The sequence below is a fragment of the Amphibalanus amphitrite genome, unplaced genomic scaffold (genome assembly GCF_019059575.1).
Source record: "Amphibalanus amphitrite isolate SeventyFive unplaced genomic scaffold, NRLGWU_Aamphi_draft 000011F_arrow, whole genome shotgun sequence".
Taxonomy (NCBI): Eukaryota; Metazoa; Arthropoda; class Thecostraca; order Balanomorpha; family Balanidae; genus Amphibalanus; species Amphibalanus amphitrite.
The window spans coordinates 203977-226369 of NW_024881507.1; the positions used below are offsets into that span (position 1 = coordinate 203977).

The 22393-nt window shown below is 49.0% G+C and overlaps 4 protein-coding genes across 6 annotated transcripts in view; 1 reads left to right on the plus strand and 3 right to left on the minus strand.

Annotated features, from left to right (window-relative positions):
* Positions 1 to 1124: 1124 nt before the first annotated feature.
* Positions 1125 to 8156, minus strand: LOC122381528 (putative sodium-coupled neutral amino acid transporter 7). The gene is made up of 4 exons (XM_043365805.1): positions 8020 to 8156; positions 4218 to 6593; positions 3676 to 3902; positions 1125 to 1871 (listed from the first exon to the last, which is right to left on the minus strand). The coding sequence occupies exon 2, from the start codon at positions 6572 to 6574 to the stop codon at positions 5186 to 5188; it is 1389 nt and encodes a 462-aa protein (XP_043221740.1). The 5' UTR covers positions 6575 to 6593; positions 8020 to 8156; the 3' UTR covers positions 1125 to 1871; positions 3676 to 3902; positions 4218 to 5185.
* LOC122381448 (chromosome transmission fidelity protein 8 homolog) lies at positions 1738 to 4237 on the minus strand. Its single transcript, XM_043365615.1, has 3 exons — positions 4218 to 4237; positions 3676 to 3902; positions 1738 to 1871 (listed from the first exon to the last, which is right to left on the minus strand). The coding sequence occupies exons 1-3, from the start codon at positions 4235 to 4237 to the stop codon at positions 1738 to 1740; spliced, it is 381 nt and encodes a 126-aa protein (XP_043221550.1).
* Positions 8157 to 11664: 3508 nt separating the features above from the next.
* On the plus strand, positions 11665 to 18120 carry LOC122381555 (pyridine nucleotide-disulfide oxidoreductase domain-containing protein 1-like). Of its 2 annotated transcripts, none has more exons than XM_043365861.1 (9): positions 11665 to 13655; positions 14493 to 14690; positions 14775 to 14977; positions 15197 to 15387; positions 15616 to 15789; positions 16046 to 16150; positions 16855 to 16985; positions 17290 to 17500; positions 17749 to 18120. In XM_043365861.1, exons 1-9 carry the CDS (start codon positions 13539 to 13541, stop codon positions 17922 to 17924), a joined length of 1506 nt encoding a protein of 501 aa, XP_043221796.1. In that variant the 5' UTR covers positions 11665 to 13538; the 3' UTR covers positions 17925 to 18120. The 2 variants fall into 2 exon arrangements, with proteins under 2 accessions (XP_043221796.1, XP_043221807.1); XM_043365872.1 differs by lacking the exon at positions 11665 to 13655 and adding an exon at positions 14045 to 14333.
* Positions 18121 to 18964: 844 nt separating this feature from the next.
* Positions 18965 to 22393, minus strand: part of LOC122381548 (lysosome membrane protein 2-like) — a 45040-nt gene continuing 41611 nt past the window's right edge. For both annotated transcript variants that reach the window (XM_043365852.1, XM_043365842.1), the window contains exons 7-9: positions 22055 to 22173; positions 21317 to 21442; positions 18965 to 20526 (exon numbers count right to left, since the gene is read on the minus strand). In XM_043365852.1, the coding sequence (XP_043221787.1) occupies positions 20239 to 20526; positions 21317 to 21442; positions 22055 to 22173 (533 nt within the window). In that variant the 3' untranslated portion in view covers positions 18965 to 20238. The remainder of the gene's footprint in view (positions 20527 to 21316; positions 21443 to 22054; positions 22174 to 22393) is intronic.

Sequence of the window (22393 nt, forward strand, 5' to 3'; positions counted from 1 at the left end):
TTGGACATGATGGGTTGCTTTCCAAAGTGGCGCATCATGCGTCTCTAAAGGTTTCCACTTTCAACAAGCCAATGAAACGAATGAGCTTCAAGCGGTCTTCGTCCCCTCCTGTGACAGACATACTGCTATTAGGTAATTGTTTTTGCTTTTAGGATTCAAAGCGTAGTAAATCACTAATATCAAGATTGTATCTTCATACGACTAAAACCTCAGCCGCATTTGGTCACACTTATCCGGTATAGGCTCGGCGCCTGTCCGGCTTCAGTTGGTGGATATTACGGCTTTTGCGGATGGCTGGCCGCCAGCTCGACAGGACGTCGATGGATGGCCCACGTCAGCTGACGGCCAGCGGCGCCAGTGCTGCCAATGACGTCATCGATCTGACCCGACCTACTGTCAGACGCGGCGGTATTTCGGGAGACGACCAAATGTCACCTCATGAGGCGCTGAGAAGCCCGGACAAACAGCGTATAACCGTACGGTGATTATTGGATTCCATGATATACGGGTTTTACTCAGTGTGACAGGCTTGAGTGTGTGAAGTCTACTGTCTAGCCCGCGCCGTTTATGTTCGGCTTGAGCCACGCATAAACTTGAATCAGTGAAGCCCGACCTCCCACGTTGAAGTTAAGTGTGAAAACAGCACGTAATTTAGCCCAGAGCTCAGTCATCCATTACAATTTTACTCAAACATTGATTTTGCACATAATTATAGTAGGAGCCATGCCACCGGGTCACGATAAAATTTGTTAAGTTCTTATTAACATTTTACTGCTGCAAAATCTGACATTATGTCGCATCCATAGTTTATCTTTCAATCGTGCCAGGTGCTTACGTATGTAGATTATAAAAAGATAGGTAAGTGATTAAAGCTGCTAATTCCCATACCTCGAATTCTCATATTGATGACCTGAGGTCAGTTCTTGACCCGAGTCATGATCCGCGCGAAGCGTCCCCATTCGAAAGGAGCTAATCGGGAAACTAGCGATGCCCCTGGCCACCACTCGGGAAAGAAGACACTTGGAGCCTGGAGGCAACACAAGAATGATAAGATGCGCTCACAAATCATGAAGCATTGGCAGCATAAAATGCCATTTAGCTGCTAGGCTATGTGCATTAAAATGTTAAGGATATTTATATTTTATTAGAAATAACGTCATATGAACAATACATGCGCTGCGTCCTGACGACACCCTGGGCAAGATACGACTTTCAGGCATCATATCCTTCCTCATATGAATCATCCAGTACGTACTCATCATCAGGCAAAATGATCAGCAACAGTAACGATTGTGAATCTGTGATGACGACTAATTCACGGAGCTCAATGAAATGAAGCGTCCTTCTAAATGCCTAAAAATATGCGCTGGATCGACCGCGGTTCTGCCGCAGACGAAACCCCTCTTATCTCCCAGCAGTCTGTTCCACCCCCATTTGCCGGGTCACTCAGTCCCCGAGGGGCCGGCTGGCGGCTGAGCGGGGTCGCGCGCGCGTGCGGTGACGTTTGGCTGGCCGGATGGCGTTGGCCGGCGGCCAGCGCGGCACGGGACCGGCCAGAGATAGACGACCCCGACCCGGCCGGCGGCGCGCATACCTTGGCCGCCGTCCCGACACCGCCGCGCCGGGCGACACCGTCAGCACCGGGCAGACGTCGCTATCGGCCGTCCCGGCCGCGGCGGCCGTCAGACGGACGCGTGATCAGCGTCAGCGACACTCACATGGACGGACGGGCCCGTGTCAGATCTTCTTTGGCACGTTAGCGATGATGGGTTTGGGTCGACTCTTGAACAGGATCTTGTTTCGGACGATGGCCTGCACGTGGTAGCGGCTCTCCGGCTCAGCATCCGTTTCCATGGCGTCTGATTCTGCCGCTGGCGAAAACGAAGAATGTAAACCCCTATGGCTTCTAGAGAAATCCTCTTCGTGAAGAGGGGCTTGGACACTCAGACGCTTGACGTCAAGGGTCAAACTGCCACTTATGTAACGAAGAAAAATCAATCTTTGAAATGAATTTTGTTCCTTTTAGGTCAGAACTCATCTATATAAAGCCGGGGTCTTCATAAGGACTAGCAGGCTTCCTATCGAGAGACATCGAACACTCATTTGACCATAATTCATGGCTGGCCGGAGGTGAACACTCATTTGACCGCCTTTAAACTTGGCCATCGACCAAGGTCGGTTCCTGGTACGAGACAACGATAATGCTATCAGTTGACTCGTCTTGTTGAGATGGTGACAATGTGTACACTGTACAGCCCTCTGCAAACTGTGTGGTAGGCATTCTTTTTTCGACAAAACCGAGAATAACGCGGATACTATGCTATCGGATACTATGCTATCGGTCACTCGGAAATCGTAACAGCAATACGCCTGAGACTCCGCACCTTAGATTGGCATTACCATCGTGCTCATTTTCCATCCAGTTTGGCAACAAAACCAAAAAGTTTATATTTGCCCCAAAAACAAACTTTTTGCATTTTGTTACCATGCAAGGCATACACTTTGTTTAGTGATAGACCCAATCGAAGGAGTGGGGCATGGCGCATAGGCGCGGGAGCCGGGGGGGGGGGGGCAGTGGGGGCAGCCTGCCCCCCAACTCAAGGGCCATGGGGCGGTGCCCCCACAGCTTTGAGACGGAATACCACACTTTTTTGCAAATATTTTCTTTTTTGCTGGAAAAGCCAAGGGATGAAAAATAAGTGGCCTAAAACCGGTGAGAAAACTAGATTTGGGGGTACCCTAGGTTGATCTCTATTATGGTGTGCACCCCCCCCCCCCTCCAGTCTGAAAGTAGTTCCCGCGCCCCTGGCATGGCGCCTCTACATGCAGTGAGTTCCGACCGACTGATAACATAGTCTTTGAGTTATTACCGGTTTTGTCGAAAAAAGAATACCTACCAGTTACCACGCAGTCTGTTGAGGGCTTTACATATGTTTGCCCGCTATTTCCCCGTCTCAGTCAAAGGCTCCTACTGTCGAAAAAGAAAATCGGAAACTCTTCATATTCCTCAACACTTCTAACGTTCTTCGACCGTATCTTTGGCACGATGCTGGGTAATGGAATAAACACCATAGTTTGTGCCATTTTCCGTGGCCACGGCTCTACCCGCCATCTTCCCCGCATCATACAGATTACAGAGGCGTGATTTCAAATTAATTACGATGTCTGTCATAAGTCATTAGTGTCACCCTGGAATCTCCACTTGTCTACCATTGGCCGTTACCAACCACCTTTTCATTGTGAACTTTGAATGATTGGGCGACCTCGATCAGACAATTGAAGTTATCATTTTCCAAAGAGTGCAGATTTTCTGACTGAGGGTAAATTTTGAAACGAATCTTGAATAAGTTTCCCCTTTCATTATCCCACTGGTTCCCGATAATGGTTGCCTATCCGCTTAATCGTAAAACGAGCGAATTAACATGAAAATGTGTGATGAAAAGCGCTAGAAACGAAAAGCCTACACGCCAACTTCTGACCAAGGAGTGAAGATCTGAGACACGGTAACCACTGACATAACGACGAGAGGTCAGCTATAAATAACAACTCCCGTCTCCCACCAACGAACCAACAAATCTGCCAACTGTGACGTAACGTAACATCATCCCTCCGAGCCTGTCGCTACACCGGAGCCACCTGGTGGACAAAGCGGAAACCAGCGTCTCACCCACTCACCGGCAGGCGTCAGGTCATCCCGTTTGCGCATGACCAGCAGCGGCTTCTCGAGGGCGGTCACCTTGCCCCAGAGGATGTGGTGGCCGACGATGAGCACGGGTGCGCCCTGTCGCGTGAAGTGCAGGTCGCCGATCAGCTGGCCGGCCAGCGAGGTGGCCGACCGCGACTCGAGGTCGCCCTGCAGCTCCACCAGCGCCCAGGAGGGCGGCTCCGTGCCGCCGTCCGGCCTGCGCGCACGGAACCAGTCAGAGAGCTCAGAAAAGATCGCAGTACTGCGCTGAAAACCAAACTACAAAACAGGTCTACAATATGAGAATTTAGGGCAATATGACGGGTCAAAAATGGTCCATGCGTTATCTATTCTAAGTATTGGAGCAATGGCATCGTGCTGCAAAAGCGAAATGTTCATGTGTAATGCTAGCCAACGTCTTACATGAACCAAGTCCCCAATAGATAACAAACATCGTAAAACAAAGCTTACAAAAATGCTGTCGATCTAAATTACTAGTGGATGAGGAGACAAGATTGTAGCGAGTACTCACAGCTTGGCAAAAATCTGCATGCCGGTGAACCCACGATTAACAAAGCATACGAATCCTGAAAAGGAGAACGGTACATAGTTACGAGACCCCACGGCGAGGCTTATCCAGTCTGCGAAGATCTGCTCATGCTCGATTCAAGAACACTTGCAATGGTGTCACTGCAAAATGGCTTGGTCATCTAAAAAATGTCGTCAGCATATACTTATAGAACATCTGCACTCATTGGAGACCACAAGTCAATGTTTATCCTAAAACATTCACCGAACAGCACCTCGAGAACACGTTGCATTCAGCGGGATGTCCATTTATTGTTTTCAATGAATTATTATGCCAATCGTTGTCGGGGAAAATTCGTAGTCACTAGTCACCGAAACCTATTTCCCAAAAAGGGTACCTAACTTTGAAAGTCGGCGAATTTTCCTTCCAACAAGCTAATCAACTAAACGCTAAAAAAGGCAAGAACGTTGAGGTTGAATCCGCACCACAGCTAAATAATGACTAATGTGCCTCTCTTAAATGATAATTGTAAGAATGTGGTGCATCGGCAGATAAGACATGAGACCAATATGATGTAACCGATCGATACAAAACCTAAAGCACAAGTAGGATTTCAATGTATCAGCCACAAAACTCACAACAAAACACTACACACAGCCTAGAATGAATGTAACACTCGGTATACGCTCCGGAGGTCGAACATACAATAATCACGGCAAAAGCACGCTACAATAAACGAGTCAGTTTAGCTGGTTCGACAGATCGGAAAGTTGTCTGATGACTTCATAATAACATGGTGTTTTCGCACGATCGCTACACATTCGAGTACAAGTGCACGTATGAGGTGTCCCCTTCCCCCAATGCAAACACACAGGTCAGTAAACATCAGCCCGCGACGACCGTCGTACCATCCGTGCATCATAGGCTGAACGACAAGTCAGTAAATATCAGTCCCCGCAGCGGTCAGCGCATCACCCGTGCATCATGAGCTGGCTGGTGACGCGGTTCACCACGCACAGGTCGGTGATGGGCGGCCCCAGGTGCTCGATGTCCTCCTCCAGCGCCTGGGTCAGCACTAGACCGAACACGAACGCCCCCACGGAGGTGAGCGCCACGGCGAACGCGGTCAGCCAGCGGTCCTTGCGCAGCAGCAACTCCGGGTCCTTCTCCAGCACCAGGCGCAGCAGGCACAGCCCTGGGAAGACGAAGATGAAGAGCGCTGCCAGACTGCCGAGTAGTTGAATCACGGCGCCAATGCTGGGTGTCACCAGAGCCAGCAGCACCGAGGAGACGAGCCAGAGGGTGGCCACCACACAGCGGCGGGGCAGCTCACCGGTGGCGGCCGCCGACTCGTCCAGGCCGCGACCGGCCACCCACAGCCGGACCACGGCCTCCCGGCCGCAGAACAGCAGGATCGGGTACGTGGTGTACGTCTTGACGGCGATGGCGACGATGCCGGCCATGACCCACGGGTCGCGCGCGTTGTACGACATGAGTACGTCGCTGGTGACGCGGCCGCCGAATGTCAGGTAGCCAAAGGTGCCCGCCACTGTGTACGTGGCTACGCACACCGCGATGGCCGTCAGAGCGGAGCGCAGGAACGTGGTCGGCGTCCGCACGCGCAGACACGAGTAGATGGGCACCACCGACACGTGACACTGGTAGCCGAAACAGATGGTGGGCATCACGAGGAACACGTCCGTCCACGTGTCCGGTCGGTGTTTGATGGGACCCGGCTCGAACCCGCCCGTGAAGTATTTCACAGTGATGAGTCCGTCCAGGTAGAATATCGCCGCCACGCCCACCGCGCTCGCCCATTTCAGGAAGTCGATCCTTTTTGAGAAGCAGAGTGGCAGCACGAACAGAGCCACGGTGACAGGCATGGTGAAGAGGTGGCTCATGTACCAGGTCTTACAGAACTGAGGTCCGGCCAGCGACGAGAACACCACGTCCGACTGGTCTCGGATCACGATGAGGAAGGTGACGCAGGTGCCGTAGCAGTAGAGCGCGATGGCCGCCGAGCAGGCCCAGAGGCCGGGCGCGCCCAGCAGGCCGTGCACCGCGTCCTGGTAGGTGGCGGCGCCGGCGTGGTCCGAGCACACGGCCAGCACGAGCAGCGCCGCCACGATAAACACCAGCAGCGTGGCCTGCACGGAGAGCGCCACCGCCAGCCCGCCGGCCTGGTCGTACGCCTGCGGAAAGTTGAGCAGCCCGGCGCCCAGCGCCGCGTTCACTATGAGGAACACGGCGGCCGGCCAGGAGGTGCCGGCGGCCGGCGGCGGGGTGGCCGGCCGCGCCGGCGGCTCCGGCTCGTCATCGGACCGCTCCAGCAGCGGCGCCGAGGTGACGTCACACGGCATGGCGTCACCGCGAGACCACCTGCAACCGTACGGCAGCGTGTACAGCAGTGAGCAGCACCGGCCAGCCAGCCACACAGCGTTCAGGGCTGTCTCGCAAGTGCTTTGTGAGAGCCCTGTTTTATGGCCAATGGCTCCCTCTCTAGCAGAGTATGTAATGTGCTGACTGTCAGCAGCATCTCTCTCTTACAGCCCTTTAGAGTAACAGGAAAATACCTAGTACCTACCAATATGCTTACTTCCAAGTTCCAAGTTCCAACCAGGCTAGTCTTAGCATTCAAAGGTTCAATGACATGGCTAAGAAGGCAGCACTGAGTTCAAACTTTGCACTTAAAAACAGATTCAGCTTTAGTGTCTGCAAATAATGAATATAACTGCCCCAAGTACCATCCAGTTTTGCCCTTGTTACTGGAAAGGTAAGTGGTCAGAGTAAATAACACTTCTTTAAATAGCTTTTAAATGCATTATGAATGGATGAAACAAGTATAATTTAACCCCTTTGAGGCCCTCCATTTTCTTGAGCTCTTGGCGCTAACCTTTGGGCTTGTGTCTTAAATATCCCCATATATTTATTCAACATTAATCATTAGCAATTAATAATTTACAATAAAAAACTTAACTTCAATAAATAATAAACAAACAAACCACCTGTGCCACCAGCAGAAAACATTTAGGGAAAAACTGTTTAAACCTGACTATAAGGAGACCAGTGAGAGGATTCAGCCTGACTGTCTTGACTGTGAAAGAATAAGATTAGACAAGAGCACTTGTTAGTTCTTACAATGTCATGTTTGTAGCCTCAAAGAACTATTATCTTCAAAATTATGTTGAAAAATTACCCTAGCCTTTCTTTTCTTGTATGGTGTCAAGTGCCTTGAATTTTGTATTGAAAAAGAAGAAAAAAATACTGGTAGGATACTTAACATTCAGGGCAGCTTTGAGGGCATATGGTACCTAACTTTTCAGCAACAAAGCTCTATTATCCTACGTTATTATAACAATATTGATATGCACCTGTAATTTGAGGCTACAACCTAGCCAGTAGCCACCAGCCCAAGCCCAAGCCTGGAATACCTGCAGGCTAACTCATCTGGTTGAGTTTCCAATGTCAAGAAAGGGAGATGGAAGGAAAGAGTACAAAAGGCAGGAATCCTGGATCCCAGATGCACCAGCTGGGGGATATCTTCGAGATGAAGGGGGGGTGAGGGCTGACTGCCGAGGGCGAGGGACTGCAGCCATTTGCAAAAACAAATTGAACACATAGCAGAAATAGTTCTACCCTAGTATTCATACCTCATAAAAAACACTGTGTACCTGAACAAAAGCATAATTAGCTAAAAAGTTAACAATTAATCGTTATTGACACCACATAAATCTTGACATGACTGTGATCACTTTGTCTCACAATCGCAACTCATGTAAGAGGAAATAGCAATACCAAGTCTTACCTTCCTGAAGCAGATGAAAATCCTATATGTGGCCTTGCAAAAATCCTGCGAAAAAAAAAAACAAAAAAATGTAACAGCCCCTCAAATTTATTTTTGTTTTCAATCTCTGAGCTTTGTGATCAAGGTTGTTCATAAACAATATCTAAGGAACCTTCGCGCCAAAATTATTTTACCTATTTTGACGTCATCAAACTAATTTGGAAATTCCGAAAATAGAAAAACGAGCCGAATATGGTTTTTGAAAATGTTTTAAACTTTGAAATGAATTTACAAATCCATGCTTTCCGCTTTTATTTTAAATATAGGCTTTTGATGAAGTTTATTTATGAAAAGATGATCTCGTTTGACGTAAGACATGCAGCTCATGCGATGCGATGCGATGCGATGCGATGCGATGCGATGCGATGGTTTTCGGAGGTTTAGCCTTTGTATCGGCACCTCCTTGATTTCTTAATCTTTAACTTTTACTTTGATCGATGGGTTGCATTGTTATGGTTGGTTTGTGTGGCTAGGATTCTCACTAGGGGACAGGATTGGGTGTTGGGAGGATGAAGGTCAACTAGGATGGAGAACTTTGTTTTATTTCCAGCAGTCTTCTTTTCTTCCACAGCTTAAGCAATACTTCTTTCTTTTCTTCGATATCTTCCTCCTCAAACAGAAATATCCCTAAAATATCCTTTGCATAGGGTTTCTGAAGATGCATTGATTCTTTTCTTTCTTCTTCGTAGGCTGGGCAATTCAATATAAAGTGGGCGAGGTCTTCATTTTCTGCATTGCACATCATACATCTTGTGTCCTCTTTCTTGTATCTCTTGCGCTCATTTAGAGGAAGACAGTTAGCTCTTGCCTGGAAAAATATTGTTGATGCTTGCTGGTTGTCAATAAACGTTACTTCCTTCATCTCCTTTTTCCAGACAATATACAGGGACAGAGTAGTTTTAGTTAACAATTCCTCCTTCCATTTCTTTCCATCCCATTTTTGCATGTGTGTTTTAAGGTCTTGTTTGCTTATCTGATACAAATCCTTTACTTTGAGTCCGACTTCCTTAATAATGGAATAGGTTACCTTTATCCATTTGTTCTTGCCCTCGTCCATCATTTCTGTTAACACCTCTTTGAGTAGTTGATTTTTTCCTTGCAATATGCTTCTCATGTACTGAAGTCTTCCAGTTTTAATCCTTGTTGTCATCAGAGATGCTCCAATTTCTCCTCTCAATGCAGCATTTGGTGCATATTTTGGAGCCCCCAAGATCTGTCTGTAGACACCATTTTCGATTACTTGCAGCTTCTTGGTCTCTTCCTCTGTGACTGTCATGACACTGGAGCCGTACAGTATTGATGGCAGTGCTAGGGATTTCCAGTAGGTCTTACCAATCAGCAGTCTGTTGCATGATTTTGAAATTACTGAATAGGTCATGTTTGCCATTCTTTGTGCCTTTTCAATCATGATTCTTTTCTGCCCTCTGAACACATCCCTTGTATTTGTTACTTTCAGACCTAAGTATTTTATGTTTTCTTTTACTTCAATATCTTCTATGCTTCTGTGCTGTTCTTTCAGATTAAATGTGATAATGTTGCTCTTATTCTTGTTTATGTCTAGTCCACACTCCTTGCTAATTGCTGTCAGTCTTCTGATGCTAGTCTCTGTTTCTTCAATAGAATGGTTCAGTAGGAGCCCGTCGTCAGCAAAGAATAGGATTGGCAGCGTAAATTTGCAGCTTCTGAACCCTGCTTCTGTTGCCTCCATTACTTTTGTGATGATATAAGTCATGAGCTTGAAGAAGGCAGTTGATCCTGTACACCCTTGCCGTATACCACTTGTTACTAAAATCTCTAACTTAATGTTCTCATTTAGTTCAATCCAGGTTCTGTCTCCTTGGTATGTGGCTGCCACAGCATCAATCATTTTGGGGTGAATCTTGTATTTCATGAGCACCTCTACCATCCTAGCTCTATCGATGGAATCAAACGCCTTGCTGTAATCAATTGAAGTAACAATCAGAGGTGCCTTCATTTTAAAGCTTTCTTCCACACAGTACTGTAATAGGAAAAGGTTGTCCTCTATCCTTCCTCCTCTCGTAAACCCTGCTTGTGTCTCTAACTTTTGCTCTGCGCTTTCTAGATGATCTTCTAGTCGCTGTTTTAGAATTGACATGTAGATCTTATATGACACATTCGTTAAAGCAATTGGTCTCAAGTCTTTGGCAGTTGGCTTAGACGTCTTTGGTATCATTTTCGTCCTTGATATCTTCCATTCTGATGGCGTGTCACTTCTCTCGAGGACTTCTTGGTAGCAGCCTGTCAGTATCTTCAAGCATTTGTCATTTTTTATCAAAGCTTTGTATAGTTCTGGCTTGAGTTCATCTGGTCCTGCCGCTGACTTGTTCTTAAGCCTGCCTATACATTTGGTGACTTCTTCCTCAGTTATTTGTATATCTTCCATCTTCTTCATCCTCTTCCTACTGTTCATGGCCATATCCATATGTTCTCTCAGTGTGATTGGGAAACTATATCCTTTTATTTGTATCTGGTCCTGGTTCTCTTTCTCCAGATCTGCAGTATAGGTTAGCTTCGCCCTATCGTTCCACACTTCTTCTAACTTGTTTTCATGTCTTTGATAGATTTTCTTCCAGACACTTGCTAAGTTTTCCTTTTCTTCTTCTCCTTGCAGCATTTGTCCAGCTTCTGTGAATAGGCGAACTGGACTGTTATCCTTTTGCTTTCCTTTAAGTTTGTTGATATTCTCCCAAAGTGCCTTGCTTTTGTAGCTACTATAACGTATTTCGTCAGTCACTTTCTTTTCATGCTTTGCTATTTCTTCCTTGATGAGTAGCTTTGTCAGTCGTTTCTGCTCATAATATTTTTCATATAATCTGCTCTTTTCTTCTTCTGACTTTGCATTTCTCCTGAGTCTGTTGAAGGCTTTCCTTTGCTTGATTTGTTTCCGTATTTCTTCGGTCATCCATGGTTTTTCTTTGATTTTTTCATTCTTTCTGTCAGTTTTTCTTCTGTACCTTCTTGTAAGCAATTTCTCTGCCACGTCCTTCATTATCACATTGAGATCTTCCATTAGGCATATGTTATCAGCTTCTATTCTCTGTAGTACCTCTTGCACGAAGCCCGACAATGATTCTTGGTCTGTCTTAAAGAAGTATTCATCTTTCCATTTAGCTTTATTGAGACTCAGTGACTTTTCATCTTTGAAAAACACTGTGATCATGTTGTGATCTGATAGATCTAGTAGTTCTTGACTTTCATCAATTTTCATCTTAAGGATAGACTGATGCATCTTACTGTTGACCAGCACATAGTCAATAACACTTCTGTATTCTTTACTTCCCCATGTATACAAGCCTTCACATATGTCATCACCATTCAGTAAAATCATATTGTTTTTGTTTATCACATCAATGACAAATTTTCCGTTCCTATTCTCTTTTTGGCTTCCTAGGAACCCTACATGTCCATTAAAATCCCCCAACAACATTGTTGCCATGTCTGGACTTTCTTCTAGCTTCTCTTCAAGCTCTTGTTTGATTTTCTCATTTCGTGTTTTGTCTTCTGGTTTTGTTTCAACTGACATGTAAACAAGTATTATCCTAACCTGTTTGTTCAATATACTTCCCCTCACTTCCAAAACATCTTCGTTCTCTGAAGGGGCTTTACTTAAAGTGACACCACTGTTTTGTTTATACAAAAACATGAGCCCTCCTCCTTTCTTGTCCTTTTGTTTTCTCATGCTCTCTATCTTGATCAAGTTCTTGTCAATCTCAAGTTTATCATATCTCTGGTGGGTCTCAGTAATACATAAGATGTCACAACTGTAGGCTAACAATTCTTCTAGTTCTGCCAGCTTTTGCTTTGTTAATCCTTGTATGTTAATGAGATTCAATTTGTAAACCTTTCTACTTTCTTGGTTGTCGGTCTTCGACCCCTTGTTTGTTGTTTGTTTCCTGTACCTTCCATCCTTGCTTTCTTTCTTTCTTACTGTGTTACTTTGTTTCCCTTCCTTTCGACAACCCTCCCCCGAGAAATGACATGGGTTTCTCGCCCTTTCTTGAGCCACTCCTCTCTCAGTCTTCTCTGCTTCTCCCTTTCTTCGGGAGGTAGGTCCCTTGTAATGTAGGTATTTTCTATGCCTTTGCTCTTGAGATCAAACCTCCTTTTGTACAGAAGCTCCACGTGCTCCTTTGATCTCAGCTTCAGCAGGAGTATTCTTGGTTTCGTTTTCTGGTTCTGATTTGCGTTTCTTTCATCTTCTTTCTCCGTTGTAGGTTTTTGCCTCAATCTGACAATCTTCTGAATTTCAAAGTCTCGCACTCCCAGAGCATCTGCTATTTCTTTGAACTTCACTATGTCTTCCTGTTTTTTGTCTTCTCCTTTCTCTGCTTTACTCTCTGGGAGATTGTGTATCAGCACATTTGTTGCCCTTTCTTCCAACTCCTTGTTCTGTATCACTCTTTTGATACCTTCAGAGTTACCCTTAATGACTTCTTGTTGTTCTTTTATTTCTTCTACCACTTTTGTGACATCTGCATACGTCTTCCTGATCTCCGTCTTCTTCTCCGTTTCCCTGCTCTTCATTTCCTCTACACACTGTATCATTGCTTCGTTCTGCTCTTGCAATGTGGAAATATTGCGCCCTTGAAACTCTCCTACTTCTCTAATGGCTTGTTCATTTTCGATTGCTGACTTCCTTATTATTCTTGTTTGGTCTTTTAGCGCCTCTGCCAACTGATCGATTTTGGCTTCCAACTTGCTGTACTCAGTTTCTGAGTGTGGATACTTCCTGTTCTTTAACTCGTTTCTGCAGGCTTTGCACATCCATGCCAGTGTGTCAGGGTGTTCCTGGAGTGCTTTGTATGCTTCCGTATGTATCTCCTGACATGCTGCGTGGAACCAACGATGACAAAGGTCACATTCCACTCCCTCATCTTCGTAGCCAACTGGAAGACCACATTTGTGCCCAGGCCCTCCCTTGCATATTGCCTCCTTACTCAGGTCAACTGATGATCTGTGTGCTGGTTCAAAAGCCTCAAAGACACTGTTGTCTAGTTTTCCAATGGCTTTCTCTGTTTCCATTTTCTTGCTCATTACTACTCGTCTTTCTTTGTCTTCTGCCCTGGCCATTTTTCCCTTCTCCGCCCTCTCTGCATCTCTCTTACCTTTCCCTTTGTCCGCGATCTGTCTTGTTGTAGGTGTTTTCCTGCTATTTGTCGGTGAGATTCCTGGCCCCATTTCGTGTTTATAGTTGTGTGTATAATCAAGATCAAGATTCAAAGCTATGTTCACAGCCCCGATTTTTCCTCAAGCCAAGCCCGCAAGCAACTTGCCTAGCAATTCGCATGCAGCATGCTCCGAGGCCCGATGCACATCCACCTCACACCCACATCAGCTTGCAAGGCGCCTGCATGCACACAGACACGTGCTGTTATATACAGGGTTTTTTTTTACACCTTTACCTTGAATGATAGGTAGGCGTCTTCCTTCTCCCACTTAACACATGCAATACAATCCTCATGTGCCGCGCCACAATTGCCTCAGTTTGCTGTGCCGAGTCCGACAGCTTCTCTCGCTTTCAGGAAGGAGATCCCGAGAGAAATGGACTGGTAAATGACGTTCCTCACAGATTATCGGTGAGATTATTTGCGGGATGGGAAGGAAAGGATTATGCTTACCAACCATTTACCGAAATGCAACCCACTCGCCCGAAATGCAACCCACTCGCCAGCACATGTAACTCCTCGCCCATATATACATACCGCTGAATCTTTTATAGCTCAGCGCCTATAAAAGATTCAGCGGAAACAGATATGGCGCACCAGTTTCAAATAGAATAGACCATTATAGAGTTCAGTGGAATAGACCTTTACATGGCATTGCTCATAAAGTTGAAAATCTCAGATTTCTCATGGGTAAATGACCCTTATCACCTGAAGTGCTGATGACCCATACGTACACATTGTTCCCCACGTTCCCCATACGCCCCATACAATAGAGAATAAATTTTCCAAAGTGTATTGATTGCCATTGTGATGATTGCACTGTATGATATCAGTACTCATATGCTGTACGCATTCGATGCTGAAATTGCTTAATAACTGATGTAGTTCAAGTTACAAGAAAATTCAAATCAATCACTTTTAGTTGATACAGTGAGAAGTGTCTAAAAAATTAATCAATTTAGTTGATACATACAGTGAGAAGTGCCGATCAAGACAAGACGCTTAAATATACCTCAAAACATGACAACAGATACGTGCACATACTTGATTGTTGGTGGAGGGATAGCAGGGGTATCTTGTGCTCAGCAGGTACGTTATTTTATGTTCTTTTTAGCCCATGGCCAAACAGGGTGACGTTGACCTTTACTCTAAATATATTGTTAAGTCTAAAGCTATTGCCTTTAACAATGTATCATTTAGCATTTCTATTTTTGTGGTTGTGGCTAACAATACTATGCAATTTTTCAGCTGTCATTTGAGGAGCCATCTGAAGACATTGTGCTTGTGTCTGCGGGTAGCATGGTGCTGCAGACCACTGCCGTGCAGGTGACTCGGCTGGCTCATGAACTGCAGGTGCAGGAAGTCAGTGGCCACCAGCTGACTGATCTCTGTCCTGGCCTGAGGCTGAAGCAGGCTACCGCAACAAGACTGGATGCCAAAGATAAGGTAGACTGAAATAAATGCCACTAAACACTCTTATTGATCACTCCACACTCCATTCCCCCTGACTGACCCCTCCCCTGTGTCCAGGTGCTGCACCTCTCAGACGGCAGCTCGGTCCGGTACGGCCGGCTGTGTATCTGTACCGGCGGCCGGCCGCGGCTGCCGCTTCCCGACCACCCGGCAGTGATCGGGATCAGAGACGGCCACTCAGTGGACGAGCTGGTGCGGCGACTCGGCCCGGCGCGGCGCGTGCTCATCGTCGGCAACGGCGGCATCGCCTCCGAACTCGTGTGGGTACCGGAACGGGGATGGGGAGACGTGATCCTCTTATTGGTTTGTTATGAATTTGAAATGACTCTAAGCAGTGCTTCTTCTGTTATTGTGGCTTAGTCGCCCATGTGCGGCCTTGTGTTTTCGTTCCATGAGTTTAGAAGCCGTTGTTCCTCACGATCTGATCTTCATTTTCCGATCTTTCTGATCCACTGACCGCCGACCCCCTCTGTGCTCAGTTTCACTCTGAAGGACGTGGACGTGACCTGGGTGATCCGGGACGGCTCCATCTCGGCCACATTCGTCGACCCGGGTGCCGCCGAGTTTCTGCTGCCCCGACTGGAGAGCCGCGACCAGCAGCCGGCCGCAGCGGACGCCACTGTCGCCGTTCCGGCGCCGCCCTCCAAAAGATGGCGCTACCACGCGTCCGGTAGGTCTCGCTGACGTGGCTCCTTCGATGCCATATGGGGAATGCTTCCAGCGGGCCAAATCAGTAGCTTACGGACAAATGGATTCATGCATAAGCATTGAATAAGCTGAGCCATGAACATATGCTTGATTCTTGTCCACTCTGACGAGGCGTAGCCATTGGGGAGGCGTTTTATCTCTAATCCAGTAATCCGCGCTGTTTGTAACACATAGCCGCCTCTGTCCGCAGACCCGCCGTCGTCTGAGGGAGGCCAGGGCGACCCCTCAGTGCCGGGTAGCGCTCTGGGTCCAGACTGGCTGCAGCGACTACAGGCCCGCGGAGCCGGCAAAGGCAGGGTCACTGTGAAGTATAAAACGGAGCTGAGGCGACTGGTGGACCGGCCGAATGACCCGAACGACTCAGGTAACTGATATGAGCGGTCCGCTATGAGTAGCTCTTTTGCACGATGTCATAATATGCACAGAATACTGAATAAGACATCATTTTTAAAGAAAGATGTCGTGTCCAGGGCCGGCCCAAACATTGTCCTGTTCTGTCATCCTTTTGTTTGCTCTAACTTCGACACCTTTTGCCACTTTCGATGCCATCTGCTGATGCTCAATTTACGAGTCGAGCAGCTGAACCGCTGTTATGAATACGCTATGTGCCGTCTCTGCAGAACAGTGGCCAGTCTATGCGGAGCTCACGAGTGGCGAGACGATCGGCTGTGACTTTATCGTGTCGGCCACCGGTGTGCTGCCCAACACAGAGCCCTTCACAGAAGGTCAGTGGTGGACCTGCGGTCGGAACTGCGACGAGTGGCCGGTCGGACGGGTGGCGAGTTTCATAGAGTTACCACAGCTGATCAGTCTCCATTATCAGACGAGTGACGTGTTGCTTGTGCCGTAATATGAGTGTCGAGCCTATTTTGCAAAGCGCTTGGCACATGTGATCCGGCCTCTAGCAAAAACGTGGTGAGTCTGTGGCGTAAGCATATTGCAGGTAATTTCGTTTTGGTGCTCCGTGCTCCCTGTTGTATTTCTTTGAAATGCTGAAAGCGTACCTGTACATAGATGCACAAATATGCTAAGCTATGCCGGCCTGCTGTAAAGGCTATGCAACATCAGATAAGCATTTAAAGTGTGACTTAGGAGGTGAGCTGGCCTGATGCCCGATCTCATGGGTTGAATAACCTGCGAAGTGGTAATTTCCTTTTGGTTACGTAATTAAGTGTATAATCGTTTTACATAACTCCTTCCTGCTGATACCAGCCTTAGTTAAGTTCTTATGAAACCGCATGACGTAAGCCACACAAGCTTTATTGTCGATCACCCGAAGCCGTACGCACTACGCATATTGATCCTCTATTTTGGTATATCCAAATGCCTGCATGTTTTGACTCCCCTAACTGTTCTATCAGTCAGTCCTGGTCGCCTGACCAGGACTGACTGATACTGACTGACGCTCGTTGTGCGGGTCTCGCGGCAGGCACGTCGCTCCGGCTAGCCGCGGACGGCGGTATTCTGGTGGACGACCACATGCGGACACATGAGACGGACGTGTACGCCGCCGGGGACGCCTGCTCGCCTGACTGGGAGCTGGCGCCGCACTGGTTCCAGGTGGGTTACCGCACTGGTTCCCCGTGTGTTGCCACTTTGGTTCCAGATGGGGAGCACTGGCCACTGGGTCCAGGTGGGTTATCGTACTGGTTGCAGGTTAGTGATAGTGGTCTACTGCCATGCTGTCCAATCTCTACATACCTTTCAGTTCCCACTCAAGAATCCCATTTTTTTTTTTTTAGTTCTGCCACATAAGAGGCAAAATGCATCTTACTGCAGTACAGTGGTGAAAAGAATGGTGCTCCCGTACCCATACCGCTCCTCCGTCGACTCTCTGACGTCCCCTAACCCCTCCCTTCCCCAGATGCGTCTGTGGAGCCAGGCGCGTCAGATGGGACTGTACGCGGCCAAATGTATGTCCGCCGACCGGCTGGGCGTGCCGCTGCTGCAGGACTTCTGTTTCGAGATGTTCGCCCACGTCACCCGGCTGCTGGGCCACAAGTTGATCCTACTCGGGCTGTTCAACGGACAGCGGCTGGGAACGGACTACACGGCGCTCATCAGGATGACGCCAGGTGACAGCATTATCGCTTATTTATCTTGAATTAGTTAGTGTTTATACCGTGTTCAGTTGTTAAAGTCGTGCATCGCCCGACTGTCATGTCGCATATGTTCAGCTCGCTGGGTCGGGGTAATTTACCATGCATTAGTCTGGCGTGCTCCACTTGCTCGCTGCACGTCAGAAACATTCCTGTGTATTCCGCGGCTCTATCTAATCGCCATCTGTAGAACGCGTCGGTAACGGCTCCCTCTCGCTCACCAGGTGTGGAGTTTATCAAGGTGGTTCTGCGTGATGGGAAGGTGCAGGGCGCTCTCCTACTGGGCGACACGGACCTGGAGGAAACGTTCGAGAACCTGATCCTCTCCCAGATGGACGTCAGCCACCTGGGGGATGACCTGCTCTCGCCAGATGTCGATATTGAGGACTACTTCGACTGAGTTCAGATCGACTCAAGTCAACATTGATGACTTTTCCGCCAACTTCCGCCAAGGGATAGTCCTCATTTCGTTTGGGCTAATCGTTGTTGCTGAGTAAGATCGGGTGACGCGTGACCGCTGTTATTTTTCAACTGGGACAAGACATCACTGTGTACTTATTATAGGTCAATGTCACTGTGCTTTTGATTGTTTTTTTGCAGTTGTTATCCGTGTGTGATATTACCGCATGATGACAAAGGTAACATCAGTGATGACTGTTGCCCATCCTCTTGACGGATTGTCTACTGATTCTGTACTGTGCGTGCAATGAGGTATTCTGTACCGCCGACATTCTGTATATTTCCTGTTATTATTAATTTTGACCAGTGCCTGCCTGTTTCTGTGATAACTAATAATCGGCAATACATACATTGCTGTGACCGATGTTGTAGCTTCGCAAAGCTGATTTTCCATCCAATCGTTATGGCAACACATCCTTGTCGGCTTGACAGGACGTTTGCGAACTCGGCCGAGCGAGCCGTACCGACTCCCAGCTCTGAGAACTCGCCCGCTGATCCAGCCGAGACTGACGTGCTGACCCGGGTATTTGGAATCTCAGTCCTGGGACCACCCGGCTGGTCAGCCGGCCGCAGCGCTCGAAGAAAACTCCAGTCTGGGGCTCAGTCTCAGCTGGGCGTACCCTTCCCGGGCAGCAGCCAGCATCATATGCAATAACCGTGAATAATGTGATGCCCATCTGCATCAGACGTCCATGGTTGAATGAAAGCGATTGGATCGTGCTAGCGGAATGAGGAATCACCAAAAAAACGTTCCATGTCGGTGTCGATCAGCCGGAAGGCTAGTCAGCAACTTTTCCGGTATGTTCGTTGCTCTGCATGCTATGATTTGCATAAACGCGCTCAGCATTTCTAAGAAAATGTGACGAAATGAAGTCAGTCTCCAACGGACTTGGGTGATCATTCCTTACATTGCATAATGGAGGTAACTCGTGAGATACAAGACTGCGTAAGGGATGCGTTTACCGACAGGAACAAGCACGCTGGCAGGTTCACGGTTTATTCGCTGTTGATACGAATGGAATGTACATTGTACAATTACACAGCAGCACAGTAAACACAATAATGATGATGTAAATATACAGTCATGGCCCGCGCTATAAAAACTAGACACTTGTTTCGAGCGAAGGCCACCGTTACACTGATGCCTCTCACCGTACCACAAGATTGTGACAAAATGCAAATGGGAGTGAGCGTCCCTACTCACTGAAAGGAGAACACATCAGGCATCTGAAGTGGTGACATCTTGGATGTCGCAAACATCAAAAATAGAAGCTTTAGAACGGAGATAGGTAATTAATGTAGATAAACCCGAAAGGTGTGAAGTAAGTAGTTAAGACCGATCCAGAATTCGCATCTCCTGAGGAACTTCGTTGACTGAAAATGAAGCAGAAGCGTCGATTACAGTTGACACCAGCCGTTCCCACAGCGCTACATCCTAGGCCGACGTACGCGCGACGTTTGAGCAGTTCTCGTGTGGAGAGATCAGAGATGGCATGCACAGACCCGGATACCGTTAGTGGAGTGGCCGCCACCAGATGGAACAGTACAGAGCGGCGCGGCGGCGGGAGGGGGCGGACGGGGCGGCGGTCAGCGGGGTCCTCAGCGGCACACGGTCCCCACACCGCACAGACTCACAGAGCACTCACACACCTACACACACCGACCGCCGCGGACCCCGCCGGTCTCTCAGAGCGTCCCGTGTCCGCCGCCGCCCGTCGCCGCCACCGGAGGCCACACTCACACCAACAACACCCGAGTCCGTGCTCTCTTCTCTTCCGGCCGCGGCGCGAGCGCGCGCGGCGCCACGAGCGTCGTACTTGTGACCTGTGGCGCCTCGACGAGACTCTTGTACACGCTTCAAAATCCAAGGCACTCATTTCGTCGATATTAAAAATAGATTAATATCACGACGTGCCGGTGGCGGCGTGCGCCGGCGGACCGCCCTCGGCGGGCGGCGCAGGGCGCATCGGCTGGGCGCGGTACTTGGCCACCTCGTACACCCGGCAGCGGAGCGGCGCCGAGACGGACGCCGACGAGGCCGGCCGCGGCGTCGGCGGCAGCGTCACCGACGCCGAGCCCACGCTCGGCTCCAGACTGGCGCGGTGCTTGGCGATCTCGTACACCCGACACCGCAGCGGCGACGCCAGCGGAGACGGCGTCACCGTCGCCGGCGTCGCGGCCGCCGACCGGTCGCCGTCGCAGACGCCGTCGTCGCCGACGAAGGCCCGGTTTGTGGAAGAGAGCACGGCGCGTCCTCATACGGAGGGCGGCGCCTCGGCCTCGGCCAGCTTGGCGGCGCCGTTGCCGGCACTGCCGTTGGTCGGGTTGACGTCGGCCATCTCCACCGGTTTGCCGTTGGGCGCCGAGTTGAGTGTGGCGCGCCGCGACTGTCGCATGCGCGTCAGGCAGACGGTGGCGCCGATCAGCACGAGCACGGCGCCGAGCACGAAGGTGACAGCCGTCATGGTAGTGCGCGCCACCTCGGGCGTGTCGGTGGCCTGTTTCACCATGGCCACCGTCTCGTCCGGCAGCTCGTCCACGCCCTGGCGGGGAGAGGGGAGGGGTTAGATGCGACGGGGGAGAAAAAAAAAACAATGCAAACAAAGGCCAGACGAATGTACGTTTTATGTTCCGTGAAGGAACATAGATCACATCAAATCACATCCCGATTTTCGGCTCAAGCAGATTCCCAGAACGTGGCTTCCCAGAGATCGCATTCAAAGTAGCCATTCTAAGAGTGGCAACAGTTGGCTAGTTTTCCAAGCACACACTGCACTATCCAACACTCCCCCATCGCTCCGGTAAGGTCCCGCTACAACACCGTGTGAAATCAGCCTAAATGATCACCTGAACACAACGGCCACTAACTGACTTTCCCACGACACAGTACAGGCCTGTGTGATTCGACCTTCAGGGGCCCAGTATGACCCGGGAATGAACACATCCCGACAGGCGCGGCCGGCCGACCATGCGCCGCAACAGTCGCCGTCACGGCACATCCAGACCGGCACGAAGACTGGCCGCGTGAGCCGCTTACTACATCCCAGACAGCAAGTCGTTCCCAGTGGCCACACAGCAGCTCGCACATCTGACTTAGCTCGACCCAGCTCGGATCAGCTCGACCCATGAGTTACAAGTTCCATTTCCCCGCTAGCTCTCCACGAGTTATCAATCTCCCCGTTATCCCTCCACGAGTTATCCCTCTCCCAGTTATCGCTCCCCGAGTTATCCATCTCCCCGCTATCCTTCCACGAGTTGTCCATCTCCCCGTTATCCCTACAGGAGTTATCCATCTCCCCGCTATCCCTCCACCGCCACGAGTTGTCCACTCACCGCCTCCATCCAGAGGACCGGGTAGAACATGTCGGGCAGGTTCTCGGTGTACTCAATGTCGGGCACCGGGCCGATCTGCGTGTTGATCTGCACACGAATCTTGGCCTTCATCGAGACACCCACACGCTGAAACACAAAACAACCGTCAGCAAGGCGAGCGGTCGGGGAGCGATCGAAACCAGGGGAAGCATAGGTGACCCCCAGACCGACTTTGAAATGGTACTGAGGAACGGCGACCTGCTTATTGCTCAACATCATCCTTGCTGAACTATTCCAACATTTTTTTTTTTTTGACAATCGTAAACGTATTCGCATGCAATTAAATGCTCCAGTTGATATGAATAAAATTCTCGAGTCATGTATCAATTAATGCACTTGTCGCAGATGTCTGGCGACGGAAGACGACACCAAAAAAACTAGCCACACTCCTAAAAACAAGACACGCCGCGCACGGGCCAAAAACGTTCCTATCGAGCAAAGTCGTGCCGAGTGGCGACTCCTCCAGAACCAGTTTTATGTGCGTGAAAGCCACCTGAACCAGCCCGAAACTGGTCGGTCGTTTAAGGAGGAGACACTGGGGTTGACACCCTGCTCCACTTCCGTGCGTTTGATGACAGTTTGATAAGAGTTAGGGAACCAGTTGGGGACAGGGAAACATGATTTAGCGGTCGAACGTTGGCCCTGGGTAGCTCGACATTCTGAAGGCAGCTGGAGAGACGGACGTTACGCGAGACTTACCGGCACAATATCCACGAAGAACTGATGCTTGTCCTTGCTGGGCATCAGGCCGTCCACCTTGTTGACGATGGACGGATCGGCGAGGTAGAAGTGCGGGAATGATATAAACGTTGGCGAACCTGTAATTACATAACCACAGGGACGGGTCAGACACGTTACGAGATTAGAACTCGGACGGCGGAGAGGCTTAGTCGTCTTTAATGGGATAAACGCCGAGACATCAGCGAGCTTACAGTAGATATTCCAGAGATTTCGAATCGCATTGAACTGAACAAACGTGCCACAAATTATTAAATACGCGACGAATGTCAGTTTACTACGGACGCCGCTGTCACCCTT